The 13,135-nt window shown below is 56.6% G+C and overlaps 5 protein-coding genes across 5 annotated transcripts; 2 read left to right on the top strand and 3 right to left on the bottom strand.

The window, feature by feature from the left end:
• Positions 1 to 124: 124 nt before the first annotated feature.
• Positions 125 to 1,140, bottom strand: GLRG_09197 (uncharacterized protein; the record flags this gene model as incomplete). Its single annotated transcript, XM_008099882.1, has 2 exons — positions 125 to 771; positions 837 to 1,140. The coding sequence occupies 2 exons, from the start codon at positions 1,138 to 1,140 to the stop codon at positions 125 to 127; spliced, it is 951 nt and encodes a 316-aa protein (XP_008098073.1).
• Positions 1,141 to 2,267: 1,127 nt separating this feature from the next.
• GLRG_09196 (serine/threonine protein kinase) lies at positions 2,268 to 3,596 on the top strand (the record flags this gene model as incomplete). The annotated part of the gene is made up of 1 exon (XM_008099881.1): positions 2,268 to 3,596. One exon carries the CDS (start codon positions 2,268 to 2,270, stop codon positions 3,594 to 3,596), a length of 1,329 nt encoding a protein of 442 aa, XP_008098072.1.
• Positions 3,597 to 4,636: 1,040 nt separating this feature from the next.
• Positions 4,637 to 7,573, top strand: GLRG_09195 (isochorismatase; the record flags this gene model as incomplete). The annotated part of the gene is made up of 1 exon (XM_008099880.1): positions 4,637 to 7,573. One exon carries the CDS (start codon positions 4,637 to 4,639, stop codon positions 7,571 to 7,573), a length of 2,937 nt encoding a protein of 978 aa, XP_008098071.1.
• A 552-nt stretch (positions 7,574 to 8,125) lies between these two features.
• On the bottom strand, positions 8,126 to 10,024 carry GLRG_09194 (serine hydroxymethyltransferase; the record flags this gene model as incomplete). The annotated part of the gene is made up of 5 exons (XM_008099879.1): positions 8,126 to 9,273; positions 9,345 to 9,482; positions 9,545 to 9,638; positions 9,768 to 9,824; positions 9,893 to 10,024. 5 exons carry the CDS (start codon positions 10,022 to 10,024, stop codon positions 8,126 to 8,128), a joined length of 1,569 nt encoding a protein of 522 aa, XP_008098070.1.
• Positions 10,025 to 11,798: 1,774 nt separating this feature from the next.
• On the bottom strand, positions 11,799 to 12,862 carry GLRG_09193 (ribosomal protein L19e; the record flags this gene model as incomplete). The annotated part of the gene is made up of 4 exons (XM_008099878.1): positions 11,799 to 11,957; positions 12,049 to 12,199; positions 12,343 to 12,612; positions 12,861 to 12,862. Coding segments are annotated over 4 exons (582 nt in total).
• Between the last annotated feature and the right edge of the window lie 273 nt (positions 12,863 to 13,135).

The raw sequence follows: 13,135 nt of genomic DNA, 5'->3' as shown, positions 1-13,135 counted from the left end.
AGATGCCGTTCAAAATGTGTGACCTGGACGTGGTCGCCGTCTCTCCGTCTGTGTCTCGCCTCTTGGTCTCACCCGGCGGAGGAGCACCGTGGCCTCGCGTTTGACTGCGCGCATGGTCGGACGATTAGCTTTGGCCGGCGGCTCGCTTGCTCTGCCGCTGCACCTCTCTGCGCAGATGGCGCGCATCCGAGTTGACAATCATGCTATGATCAGCAATCTCGAGTTGCCCTGATGCGCCGCCTTCCTTCTTGACGAAGCCCTCCATGGCGGCTGCCCATAGCGAGTATCGCTCCTTGGTCATCGGATCCCGCTCCGACAAGGACCTGATTTCCTTCTGCTTTCGGACCTTTGCCGCCCGCACCAGGCCTCGGAGGGCCTCCTCTCCCTGCTTGGATGCCTTTGCTGCTTCTTCCCTCGTCTTCTGGGGGTCCCGCCCAGTGTCGTCCTCTTGAGGAGTGTATTTATAGGTATGCTTGCTGGGGAAATCGGGAAATGATTTCGGTATGTACGACTTGGCTTCTTTCTCGGGCTTGCCGCTCAGCTCGTCGCCGAGGAGCGGTAAAGTTGTGTAGGCGTCCAGATCCTCGACCAGCGGGTTAAAGTATTCCGTCTCAAGCTTGGCCTTTGGTACGGGATGGCGGATATGGGGCTTGAGCACCATGGTCTTGAGGGTGAAGCGTCGCATCGTGGACTCGAAGTCGGCCGGTGTTGGCTGCTCACGGCGCGCAGAGAGAGCGACGCGTTTGAGGTCTTGGATAAAGGAGGCCATGTCTAGAGCAATGTTAGCGCCCCATGAATGCGAGGCGATGTCAAGCAAGCGCTGAGACAAATCTTACACGTCTCTACCGTCCCCAGAAAGCCCTCCATGGCTTCGGGGGTAGCAGCATCAAAGCCGACATGCTGCAATGCTAGTCCGATGCTTCGTTCGAGGCCGCTTTTCGCCTGGTAGTCGAGAGAAGGAATGGTGACTTTGGTGGCGCAGGGAAGGGAAGGCTCGTCGCTGCCGGCAACGACTGCGGGCACGGGCGTCGGGGTGTTGGTCTTTTGGCGCTTGCTGCTCGACTCTTCATCTAGACCGGAAGAGCCGCGCTTGAGCGGGGTCATTGTCGATGTCGGGGGCGAAGGCGTCGTCGACGACATGGTGGGATGCGAAGGAAGTAGAGAGAGAGAATGGGAAGCCGCACGGGGCGAGGGAGGACTGTTGAACGGTGTGGGCTACCAGACGCGTTGTTTGGATAGAGCGCGATGGCGGCGACGACGGCGGCGGCGGTGGAGATTGATCACAGATTGATGCCGCGGCGATGCAACGAAGAAGGAGGGCGACAGGTTGACGGGGAGTTCGCGCGAGATCGTTTGGGCATTGAAGCAATTCAGTTGCAGCTATCGCGCAGGAAGGTGCCGCGGACGAACGGTACGTACCCCCTGCTTATGCTCGAGAAATTTGGGAGTGCAGCTCGGACCACCCGATTGATTTGACTGGCTGCAGGCAGAGTGTCGAGGTCGAGTACCTAGGTACCTACATACCTCCCCAGATCCAGGAACCGCCCTATAACTAAGTACGTTCCCTCCGCTCGCCGGGGTGGGTGTGCATCGTCTCCATCTCTTGTTAGTCTGATCACTTCAACTCGTCAACTTTGTTGACTTGGTCTCTTAATACCTAGCTACCTAGATAGGTAGGTAGGTCGGTAGGTCGGTAGCCAGGAAACTCATTTAATAGGCGTGCGTCCATTCCAGCTACTTACAAGGCCATATAACTGTCTTCTTCAGGGTATGCTTCCTCTCCTCTTTACCGGCTCTCTCATTTGCTAGATGAACGTATCCGTCCCCCATTGATGCATGTCATTGCCATGCGTTTTCTGTGACTGGAAAAGTCTCGATCTTCTGTTATCCTTCATTCTTCACTCTTGATTCCTTATCGTCTTTGTTACACGTGTACTCGACATTGGTTCGATCAATTTAAGTGAGACCCATCTAGGGCGACTGCGGGCTGTGCTCAGTTATCTTATCTGTCTGGTCTGGTTCAAGCGCCTTTGTTCCTCCCTTCTCAACTACCTCATAGGTCGTTGTTGGACTTCACATTTCATGCGTCTCACGCATTCGGCGGAGTAGTTTTCAAAATCTCGATATTGCAACAGCTGTCTGCACCTCTTCGGGTTTCAAGTTTTCCAATATCCAAGCCAAGCAAGCAAGCATACTCGCAGTCGAGCCCGGCTACGGCTCAGGTAACCCTCGCACCCCCAACATCTGTTGACTGCTCGATCGAGACGATGCAAGATTTGGAAACTCTGCGAAATGGAGGCTATCGCGGTCAAGGTCTCCAGAAACTCAAACTCTCAGAACCCTTGAACGGATTCCCCTGCGAGATCCTTGACCTGGCCGATACCCTCGAGCATCTTGATCTCTCAGGCACCGGGCTCTCGACCCTGCCCGAGGACTTTGGCCGATTGCAGAAGCTCAAGATCGTCTTTTTCTCAGATTGCCATTTCACCGTCTTCCCCGCGCAGCTCGCCGCATGTCCCGAGCTCGAAATGGTGGCGTTCCGATCCAACGGTATGATCACCATACCGGAAGGTGCCTTGCCGTCCAAGCTCCGCTGGCTCATTCTCACCAACAACCGCATCGAGGCACTGCCCAAAGACATCGGTCGCTGCTCGCGTCTCCAGAAGTGCATGCTCGCTGGCAATAGCCTCACCGCTATTCCCAAGGAAATGTCGGCGTGCCGTAAGCTCGGATTGCTTCGTCTGTCCGCCAACAACTTGGCCGACTTGCCGCCCTGGCTCTTTGAGATGCCCGAGCTCGCCTTTCTATCCGTTGCTGGCAACCCATGCTGTGCAGTGAGCCTTGACGAAGAGCTCGCCCTACTTCGCAAGGTGGGGTGGCACGACCTTGAGATTGGGGGCTTGCTCGGCCACGGAGCTTCCGGCGACATCTTCAAGGCGAGGTGGATAGTGGCAGATTCGGTGGTAGAAGAGGTCGCCGTGAAGCTGTTCAAGGGAGAGGTGACGAGCGACGGAACGCCTCTCGACGAGATGGCCGCATGCCTGGCCGCGGGCTCCCATGACAACCTCATAAGCACTCTGGCGAGCATTCAGGGACACCCGGAGAAGCACGGTCTCATCATGCAGCTCATTCCCTCCCATTACCAGACTCTAGGCCTTCCACCTTCACTGCAGACCTGTACTCGAGACCGATACGAGACCGAGAAGCCGCTGTCTCTCGAGGCCGTCTTGGAAATCTTGAGCGGGGTCGCCGCGGCTGCTAGTCACCTCCACAGCCGGAAGGTCTCCCACTGCGATCTGTACGCTCACAACATCCTCTTCGACGATACCGGGCATGCTCTGCTCGGCGACTTTGGCGCGGCGACAATCTACCAGCACCTCGACGGGCTTGACTTTGAGAAGTTGGAGGTGCTCGCATTCGGCCATCTTGTGGAGGACATGCTTCGGACGACCAATGTCACAGAGGAGGATGGTAAGGGGCAGAGGTCGCTTCAAGAGCTGCGGAGGCTGCACACTCGCTGCTCAACCCCAATTGTGCGCGAGAGACCGACCTTTGCGGAAGCGGTAGAAGAGCTGCAGGCCCATCACCGTGAGTGAGCGTCAGTGAGGTGGACCGACAAATGTGTCTGTCTGCCTTGCCTCTCGTTTATCAAGGTGGTAGGCGTGTACACGACTTCAACACGACCCAGTCGAGAGGTGCGAGGAATTGTTCGAGATGACACCCATTGGGGTCCATATCAGGCGGGCATCGAGTCTCTGATGGATGTGCAGGGCGACAATAGAACAAAAAGAAACGACAGCGACCATAGAAGGTAGACCTATAGAGCGACATAAAGACCACGGCATGAACCTAGACGTTGGTTGCTAAGCGTGGCGTGTGGGAGTAATGTCACACACGAGTTTTTGGTTTGTTGGTCACCACGGCCGGCCATGCCCGCCATCTCCAACTCGACATTACCTGCATATCTCCCTAGGTGCTTTCAAGTAATTATACGGAGAATCGAGAAACTCTGGAGTATGCCAGAGAAGGATCACAGACGTAGCCGTCCAACGAACGGGCCTCTTCTCTCTCCTCTTCCTCGCAGTCCCGCTCCCCCCCCTCCGTTGACGGACCCACTTCCCTCCCGGATGAGAGCCGATTCGAGAGTAGTTGCGAAAACAACAGCTGCATGCGGGTGCGGGTCTCCACGGAGGCAGGGTCTCTTGGAGGTACCTACAGTAAGCAGCCTTATGTGCTCCATGCCACCCTCACCATCCTTGGACGCTCAAATACATACCACACACCCACCCTCCACCAACATCGCAGGATTGACGTGCTTCGCTCTTATTTCTGACTGCCTCCTGCCCATGTCGTCACTTTCAGCGGACAACTGCTCTTTTGCTGTTGATTGCCCTCGCCCGTCCCTTCAACGCCTATCCCGGTGACCTAGTAAGAGAAACAAGAACAGCAACAGGTTCCTTATCCACGGCATCTTTTGGATCATATCGCAACCGTTGCACATCCCCGTCCCGGGCTATCGTCCAGGCGAGGTGGAATGCTGCAGCCCCACGAACGCCAGCAGGCCCAAGGTTCGGATCAATCCCCAGAAAGCAAGCCTTCCTTGCCCCCACCGCCATTTCCGTCCATTTCCACCGGCATGTTTCCCTTCGACGTGAGCGCCATCCCTACGCTACCCACCCGCAAGGGTCTGCTGCTAGTCGACTTCCAAAACGACTTCCTGTCCGCCGATGGCGTCCTTCCCGTCATTGACCATGACGACCTTGTTGCTCGGACCGTTGACCTGGTCAAGGCTTTCCGCAAGGTCGGCGACATCATCTGGGTGTGCACCGAGTTCGACAAGTTCCGCTCTGCCGCCGCCGAGCCCATCTGGGCCACTGATGCATTGCCGAAGCCCAAGGTCATGGAGTCGCGCACGCGGAGGAGACCTCAGCTTACCTCTGCAATCCCAGAGCCTGAAGAGGCCTCGGACGCAGACCCCGAGGCCTTCCTCAGCCAGCCCGGTCCTGAGATTGTTCGCTCCGCAACCCGCGGCGCTGCTTTCCCCGAAGCCATCAAAGCAGCCATCGGCAAGAGGGACGTCACCTTCATCAAGTCTCATTACTCGGCCTTCACTTCTGGTCAGCTATTGCAGACCTTGCGCGTCAAGTTTGTGCATGAGCTCTACATCTGTGGCTCCCTCGCCAACATTGGTGTTTACGCCACTGCCATGGATGCTGCCAAGTTCGGGTACTCCATCACTGTGGTTGAGAACTGCTGCGGCTTTCGTTCCGATCTTCGCCAGACCAGTGCCATGCAGAGCCTCGTCGACGTGACCGGCTGCGAGGTCGACGATAGTGAGACCATCATTGAAAAGCTGCAGCCCAGGACCACCCGGGAGCCCGCCTCATCGCCACCCGTTGTACCCAAAAGGGTCGCCGAGGCTGGCGATGGCAAGGCGTCTCCCGTGCCTGATGCTTACAAGCTGAAGATCGAGCATCAGATGGCCAGACTTTCACTGGATAACCCGGTAAGTGGGCCTTCGAGCTCGCGGTCCGGCAATGCTGCGGGCCATCATGACTGTGCAACTGTGTCCGATCCCTTGGAGGTTGACCCGGCCGCACAGCCACCGAAAGCGACCGCGCGTGACTCATCCGACAAAGTGATGTCAAGAAAACCGTCGGGCGAAGGGGGGCCAGAGTCTAGCTCGGCTACGAAACCGGAGAGAGATGACATAAAGGAACCCCAAATCCTCAAGTCAGCCGTCGACGAGAGGACGTCCTCTGCATCCGACCTTGAGCTCGAGCCCGACTCGACATCTGACGCCAAGACTGAAACCAAGCCAGAGTTGAAGCTGGAACCGGGGAAAGAACCGGAGTCCAAGCTGGAGACAAGCGAGCCAGACGCGAGACCTGGCCGGGCAGAAGACCAGGCAAGCATGGATGAAGAAGCCAATGTAAAGGACCCCTCCCCGCAGACCACCGAGCCTCTCTGCGAGGGCGACACGACCGTCATCTATAACGTTCTACCAGCCCCCTTGGCCGAGGACATCTTTGAGAAAGTGAGAGACGAGGTTCTCTGGCAGAGAATGTCCCATCAGGGCGGCGAGGTTCCCCGGCTGGTTGCCGTCCAAGGCGAGGTGGCAGATGATGGAAGTGCGCCGGTTTACCGGCACCCGTCCGACGAGTCGCCGCCTCTGCTTCCTTTCTCGCCGATGGTACAGAAGATCAAGGCCGAGGTCGAAAAGCAGCTCGGCCACCCGCTGAACCACGCCTTGATCCAGTTCTACCGCAATGGCACCGACTATATCTCCGAGCACAGCGACAAGACTCTGGATATCGTCAAGGGGTCGTACATTGCCAACGTCAGCTTGGGAGCCGAGCGGACCATGGTGCTCAGAACCAAGAGGCGGGATAAGGATCCGTCCAGCACTGAAGTGCCGTCAGGGGAGGACTCAAAGCAGCGCAAGACCTCTCGCGCGAGGTTGCCGCATAACTCTCTGTGCCGCATGGGCCTGGTGACCAACATGCGTTGGCTGCACGCCATCCGACAGGACAAGAGAGCGGACCGGGATAAGACCGCCCCGGAGCTGGCCTTCTCCGGCGGGCGTATCTCCCTCACTTTCAGGCAGATTGGCACGTTCTTAAATCGGGATAGCACCTTGATCTGGGGCCAGGGTGCCACCGGCAAGACGAGGGAGGAGGCCCACGCAGTCATCAACGGGCAGACCCCCGAGGCCGTGAGGATGCTTCAGGCCTTTGGCACGGAGAACCACTCGACCGAGTTCGAATGGGACAAGTACTACGGCAAGGGCTTCGATGTACTTCACATGAGCAACTCCCCTCGTCTCTGTGCCTCGTCCGATCCCGTTGTCAACATGCGCATCGCCCTGATGCTGGCTGAATACGGCATCACCTACTCCAAAGGTAGCATGTCACCGTCGTTCGACTGGAAGGGGGGTGACCCGAGCGCCGAGGACGCCCCCGCCATACCCGAGTCCTTGCCAATCAGGTTCGTCGACAATGACGCGGCCAAGTCGACGGTGCAGGGCGAGCTGGCCATCATGCTGTATCTTGACGCAGTTCACGCTCCAGGCAGGGCCGACGCGGCAGCCAGATCACAGGCCGACACCGCACGGGTTTTTACACGTTTCCAGCAAGGGCTTTCTCTTCTCGACAAGTGGCGGCGACTGCCAGAATTCGATGGTGGGAAGGAAGAGGGGAAGGCGAGGGAGGAGAAGGCGAAGGAGGAGAAGGCGGAGGAGAGGGTGAAGGAGGAGAAGGGGAAGGAGGAGAAGGGGAAGGAAGAGAAAGAGAAGAAGAAGACGACGAGGCGCAACCTCGGGCCCCTGAGGCGGGAGCTGGCCATCTGGGAGGGGTACGCGGCCGAAGCGGACCTCATCGCAGGGCCAAGCATCTCATTGGCGGACTTTGCCGTCTGGCCGGTGCTGCACGCCATCGTCGAGGAATCCGGCGTCGAAGCGTTGGGCGCGAACAAAAAGCTGAGGGAGTACTACGAGAAGGTCAAGGCCAGGGAGTCCGCTGTCAAGGTGCGCGGCGCAAACCAGCCCGACAGCGTGGATGCCAAGCAGGCTTGAATCTCGGGAGACGCCCTTAACTGTGTGATGTGAGGGCGACTATTTGGAGGTGGTTCAAAGGCGAAAGCGGAAGACAGCGACGGAATGGTGGGGAAGAAACTTGGAGCGACAAAATAGGTGTTTTTTGTTACTTGGGATAAGGGTTATTATTTTTGATACCTTTTGAATAGCTAAAAGCTTTTCTTTGTGGCTAGCACGGCATATTTCTGATCTATGTGGAGATGCAAGCAAGCGCTGTGAAGAATTTGATATTTCCCTATCTCATTGAGGATGGCCAGGCTTTTGTCTTGGATGGTACGCAGATGTGTACGCACACATTGGCCTCCCGGATAATGCATGCATGATGAGACTTGGAAAGAGTCCGCGATCGTTATATGAAAATTGCAACAGGAAGCCGAGAGGATCTAGGCACAAACCGCTCTCGCACAACCTCGTAACCCAAAGGCCCCTTTAAACGCCGTGAAGGGCCAGAACCCTGGCCTGGTGCCCCCCTCCCCGAGGATTGTTCCATTGTCCGTCCATTCCTCATAGTACTCCATAACTCTCTACTGTTCAAGACGAGTGGATATCCCAAGGCAGCGGGTAGGTGCCCACCCAGTCGGCCACCTCGGACCGCAGCTGGACAATCTCAGGGTCATTTTCCCCGTCACCAAGATGTTCCATGTAGTGTCTCAGCAGACCGGGCTTCTTCTCCCCCTTCTCCTCGGCCGCCTTCTTGGCGCTCTTGTTAATCCGGATAGCAATGGTGACAGCGCGGTCGATGATGTCGGCCACGCGACCAAAGTCCTCCTCGTTAAACCCTCTTGTCGTCATGGCAGGCGTACCAATGCGCAGTCCACCGGGCACCAACGCCGACTTGTCGCCAGGAACCGTGTTCTTGTTGGCGGCAACGCCGACGAGCTCCAGTACCCTTTCGACACGGCTACCGTCGATGCCCTGGGGCTTCAGGTCCACCAGGATAAGGTGGTTGTCGGTGCCGCCTGACACGATGCTGTATCCCAAGCCTCCCTTCTCCTTGGACGCACCCAGTCTCTGGGAGAGAGCCTTGGCATTGGCCAGAACCTGAGCCTGGTAGGCGCGGAACTCGGGAGCCTGAGCCTGCTTCAAAGCGACGGCCAAGGCGGTGATTGTGTGATTGTGAGGACCTCCCTGGTGGCCGGGGAAAACGGAGGCGTTGATGGGACCCTCGAGGTTATACATCTCGTCCTCCTTTTTGGCGTTCTGCCGGCGTACGCCCTTGCGGAAGAAGATCATGGCGCCACGGGGTCCTCGCAAGCTCTTGTGGCTGGTGGTCGTAACGATATCGGCGTAGGCAAAGGGGCCGGGCATAACCTTGGCAGCAACCAGACCCGAGATGTGAGCCATGTCGGCCAGGAGATAGGCGTTGGTCTTGTCGCAAATCTCGCGCATGCGCTTGTAGTCTATCAACCTGCTGTAGGCGCTAGCTCCAGCGACAATCACCTTGGGTCTGTAGAGCATGGCCAACTCCTCCAGCTTGTTGTAGTCAATCTGGCCGGTGGTCTCATCAAGCCTGTAGGGGACCGTCTCAAAGTACTTGGAGATGGCGGAGATCTTCTTGGTCGGTGTCTGGTAGCCGTGCGACAAGTGCCCGCCGTGGGGGAGGTCCAGGCCCATGAGGCGGTCGTGAGTGTCCATCAGGGCAGAGTAGACATACAAGTTGGCCGGGGCACCAGACAGAGCTGCATCAGGAATTAGAGACGGTCCACGGACGCGACTGCTTGCAAGGCAGTCGGAGTGGAGGGAGGCGCACCTTGTACGTTGACACCCCATTGCTTCGCATCGAGGCCAAACGTTTCCAGAGCTCGCTGCTGGCAGAGACGCTCTGACTGATCGATGAACTCGTTTCCGCCATAGTATCTTGCGCCGGGGTAGCCCTCTGAGTACTTGTCTAGCCAACCATGTTAGCAGAAATCCCCGGGGTCAAGGATGGCTGGCGGGAGAAAGGCCTACTTTGCATAACACTGCCCAAAGCATCGAGAACGGCCTGTGAGGTAAAGTTCTCGGAGGGGATGAGATTGATAAAATGCTTCTGTCTTGTTTTCTCCTACAAGCCGCGCAGGTAAGCAAATGCACCAGGTTCGGGAGGTGTCGGCATTGCGCAACATGGAATAACAGCATGGTTGAGGTTATCGTCTGGTTGGTGGCAGCAGTATCGGCCCAGGTGGATTCGTACCTTTTCAATGATGTCGTAGACGGCGGGATCGGCCTGTTGAAGATTGGCAGACAGGAGCTGGAGTTGGCAGAGTCAGCAAAGCTAAAGAGATATCGTCCGGGAAGCAATTGAGCAGTGATGCGCACCCGTTGTTGGCCCTCCAAGCTGTTTGTTGAGATCAACCTCGTCACGCCACCTGCACGGGCGCAGGGTAGAGCTGCCGCCCTCGGCAAGCAACGGACTGCACGAGTTGTGCTTCGAAATACTGGAAGAGACATGGCGACTGGTGTGACAACAGGCCTGTGAAGAATGGATGGGTCAATCGATCGATTCAAACAATCTGGTGGTCGTCGCTATAAGGGTTGATAGAGAGAAGGTCCCGAGTTGTTCGGTCCGAGATATTTGGTGACGGTTTGGGATGGAGCATCACATACTTTACCACAAGAGACGGAGCTTATAACCACGAACGGACTGAGTACCTTGGATTACCTTACCCCAGCTACAAGCGGCAGGCGTGCACCGGCGATGGTGGTGGTGGGGGAGGGGAGGCGGTACATAAAGAGCGGATCGTTGCTGTTAGCTAGCGGAATCTGACCCGAGAGAGCAGAGCGGTGCAGCGACCGAGCTGCTCTAGCCGCGCTGTAAACGGCGGTCTCGGCTCAACTCCCGACCTAGGTACCTACTATAGGTAAGTAAGTAGGTACCTACACTAGTGCAGTAGGCACTGCCTACCTCCTAGGATGCCTGTCCTGTCCCCCATGCTATCATCGTCTTATCTTCTTATCGTTTTGACGTATCATCCAAGAATGTTTGGACACAGCTGGCTGTCTTGATTAGGTACCTACCTAAGAAACCAAGTCGTAAATTGGCTGCCTCAGGTGTATAGGCATGGGCCCTCGCCCTCGGCACGCTCCCGCAGCTCCACCACCGCCCAAGCCGAGTCCTTTTTCAAGGCCACGTCGGGGTCAAATTTTCCCTTCTTTTTTCTCTTCTTCTCCTCTTTACACAACTAAATTGGAGATGACGAGCACGCTTTCTTCTCATTATTAGCTCTTCCGCTTCGGCGGGTGCATGATGATATGTCCTGGCACCCTCACCACCTTTAGAGGGACAATTTGAAACAATCTGATCCAATCCGTGGTTGTGCTTACTTCATTTCTCTTTTCATCTGCTCGCATGGGAGCGGAACCATCACCAGGCGATAATGCAATTCTTCCGACCTCTTTCAAGTAGTAGGGGAGTACCGTTGGCTGTCGACATGGTCAAGCCATGTCAAGACGATGAGAGAACTGGGCAAGTGCCAGGAGGTGTCTTGCGACACAAAATATTGTTGAATGACGCCTCGGATGAGTGCGAATGCTGTGCTGAAGCTGTGTGTGCGTGTGTCGAATAACTGTTTTCTTTCAAAGCCACCCCGGTTCGTCACTCTCAGTCTGCGAGTGTGGCTTCGAGAGTTCGTGGGTCGGCCCTTGGGCCACAAAAGATGAGCACTTCTTGCGTGACCCCCCGGCTCGCCCTAACATAACCCGAATGCCAGGATAGTGCCATTAAACAAGGGACAAAATGATGATAATTAAGACGATTATACTGGACTCATAGTTGTTGGATTCCAACCAGAGGCAGCTCGACATGTGACAGTCAAACTCGCAGTGCTTGGTCTATACGGGCGTCGAAAAGCAATGCATGACGCTTACAATCGCCACCTGTCACCGCCGTCCTTGTCCGACGCTGTGAGAATATCAACATTAAGGGGGCGGGGGGGAGATCTCCTGCTGCTGGTGTTGTTGTGTGCGGGTTAACTATCCTCGGACATTGCCATGAAATCGTCACACATTTAGAAGTCTTGGTCATGATGAACGAAGAAAGAACCGTGTAAGAATTGCTGCTGCTCATTTTTCGTGCCCGTAATTTGCCATGTCATCGATTTCCATTTTTCAATGCTACATGCCAAAGCCCTGCTGCGACAATAGGGACAGTAGGACGTAAAAAAAGAAGACCCAACCCGATGACTCCGAATGCAGCCGCCTAAGGACCGAGATCGATCGTGATCATCTATTTGGCCTCCTCCTCGCCCTCGCCCATCAGGGCGTTCCTCTTCGCCGCCACTCTCTCCAACTTGCGCTCGCGAGCGGCCTTGGTCTTCGCACGCTTGGCGTCCATCTCGTCCTTGAGGGCCTTCTCGCGGGCCTTCTCGGCCTTGGCACGGTGAATCTGTGGAAACCCTCGCGTCAGCCCACCACTCTACTCCATGCTCATGCTGCTGTTCCTGCAGCGGCCACAAGTCAAGGGGGGTATGACTTACGTGCTCAACGAGAGCACGCTTGTGCTTGAAGGCGTTACCCTTGCTGGAGTGGTAAAGCTCGTGGTACAGGTGCTTGTCGATCTTGCCAGAGGCACGGTACTTGACCAGGAGGCGGCGGAGGACACGGAGGCGGCGCATCCAGAGGACTTGGCTTCATCGGGAGTCAGCACGATGTATTTCCACCATGGTCATCAGGTCGGCCTGTCAATCGGGGGTTTTCTTGTCGGCATGTCCGTCGGGACACACGGAAAACCCTAAATGACAGGCCGACCATCGGGATCGGCGTTGACGAACCTGGGCATGCGAGCCTCGGCGGTACCCTTGCGCTTACCGAAGCCACGGTGACGACCGATGCGGCGGGCGAGGTTCAGCTCGCGAGCGCGGGATCTCGAGTGCATGGTAACGGGCTTGCGGATGATGAGGCCATCGGAGACGAGCTTGCGGATGGTCTGGCGAGAGTTTGCGTTGGAGATCTCGTTGACCTCGTTGGGGTCGAGCCAGATCTTGCGCTGGCCGCAGCCAATGACCGACGCGGCCAGGCGCTTCTGAGTTCGCAGATTGACCCTGCAGAGGAAGCACTCGTATCAGCCATTGTTTCCCATCATCAAGTAGAAAAGTGGCCATCGGCCGTTTCCCTCTTCCAACGCCAAACGCCGCCGTTGAGTCTTCAATTGGGTGCCCCCTCCCCTCTCCGCGTGCACCTGGGGGTCGTGGCGCCCATCAAATCGGCGTGCCGGGCGCAGAGAAAACGACGCAAATCGCATTGGGATCGGTATGGGATGTGTTCTGGTGTTCGGATCGTGATAACTTACATCTTGAATGCTGTCCTAGTCGATGGTCGTACCTACCGGGGGAGTCGAGGTGTTGAAATTTCGAGAGGGGTGGACAGGAGGCCAATTTTCAGAAAGGTGAAGTGTGAGCAAACTCGGGGTTTGCTTCAGTTGTGGGCGAAGTGGGGCGATGGGTAAGCGAGCCCGGGAAAAAAAATCAAAACACCTTTTGGCGTCTGCAGACCACGTGACTGAGGCGACACAGGCCCTTTTGGCTACTTGAGGCCTGTGCACTTGTACCCGGTCAGGTAGTAATA

This window comes from Colletotrichum graminicola (genome assembly GCF_000149035.1).
Source record: "Colletotrichum graminicola M1.001 genomic scaffold supercont1.46, whole genome shotgun sequence".
NCBI classification, from domain to species: domain Eukaryota; kingdom Fungi; phylum Ascomycota; class Sordariomycetes; order Glomerellales; family Glomerellaceae; genus Colletotrichum; species Colletotrichum graminicola.
This window is presented reverse-complemented; position numbering and strand designations above follow the sequence as displayed.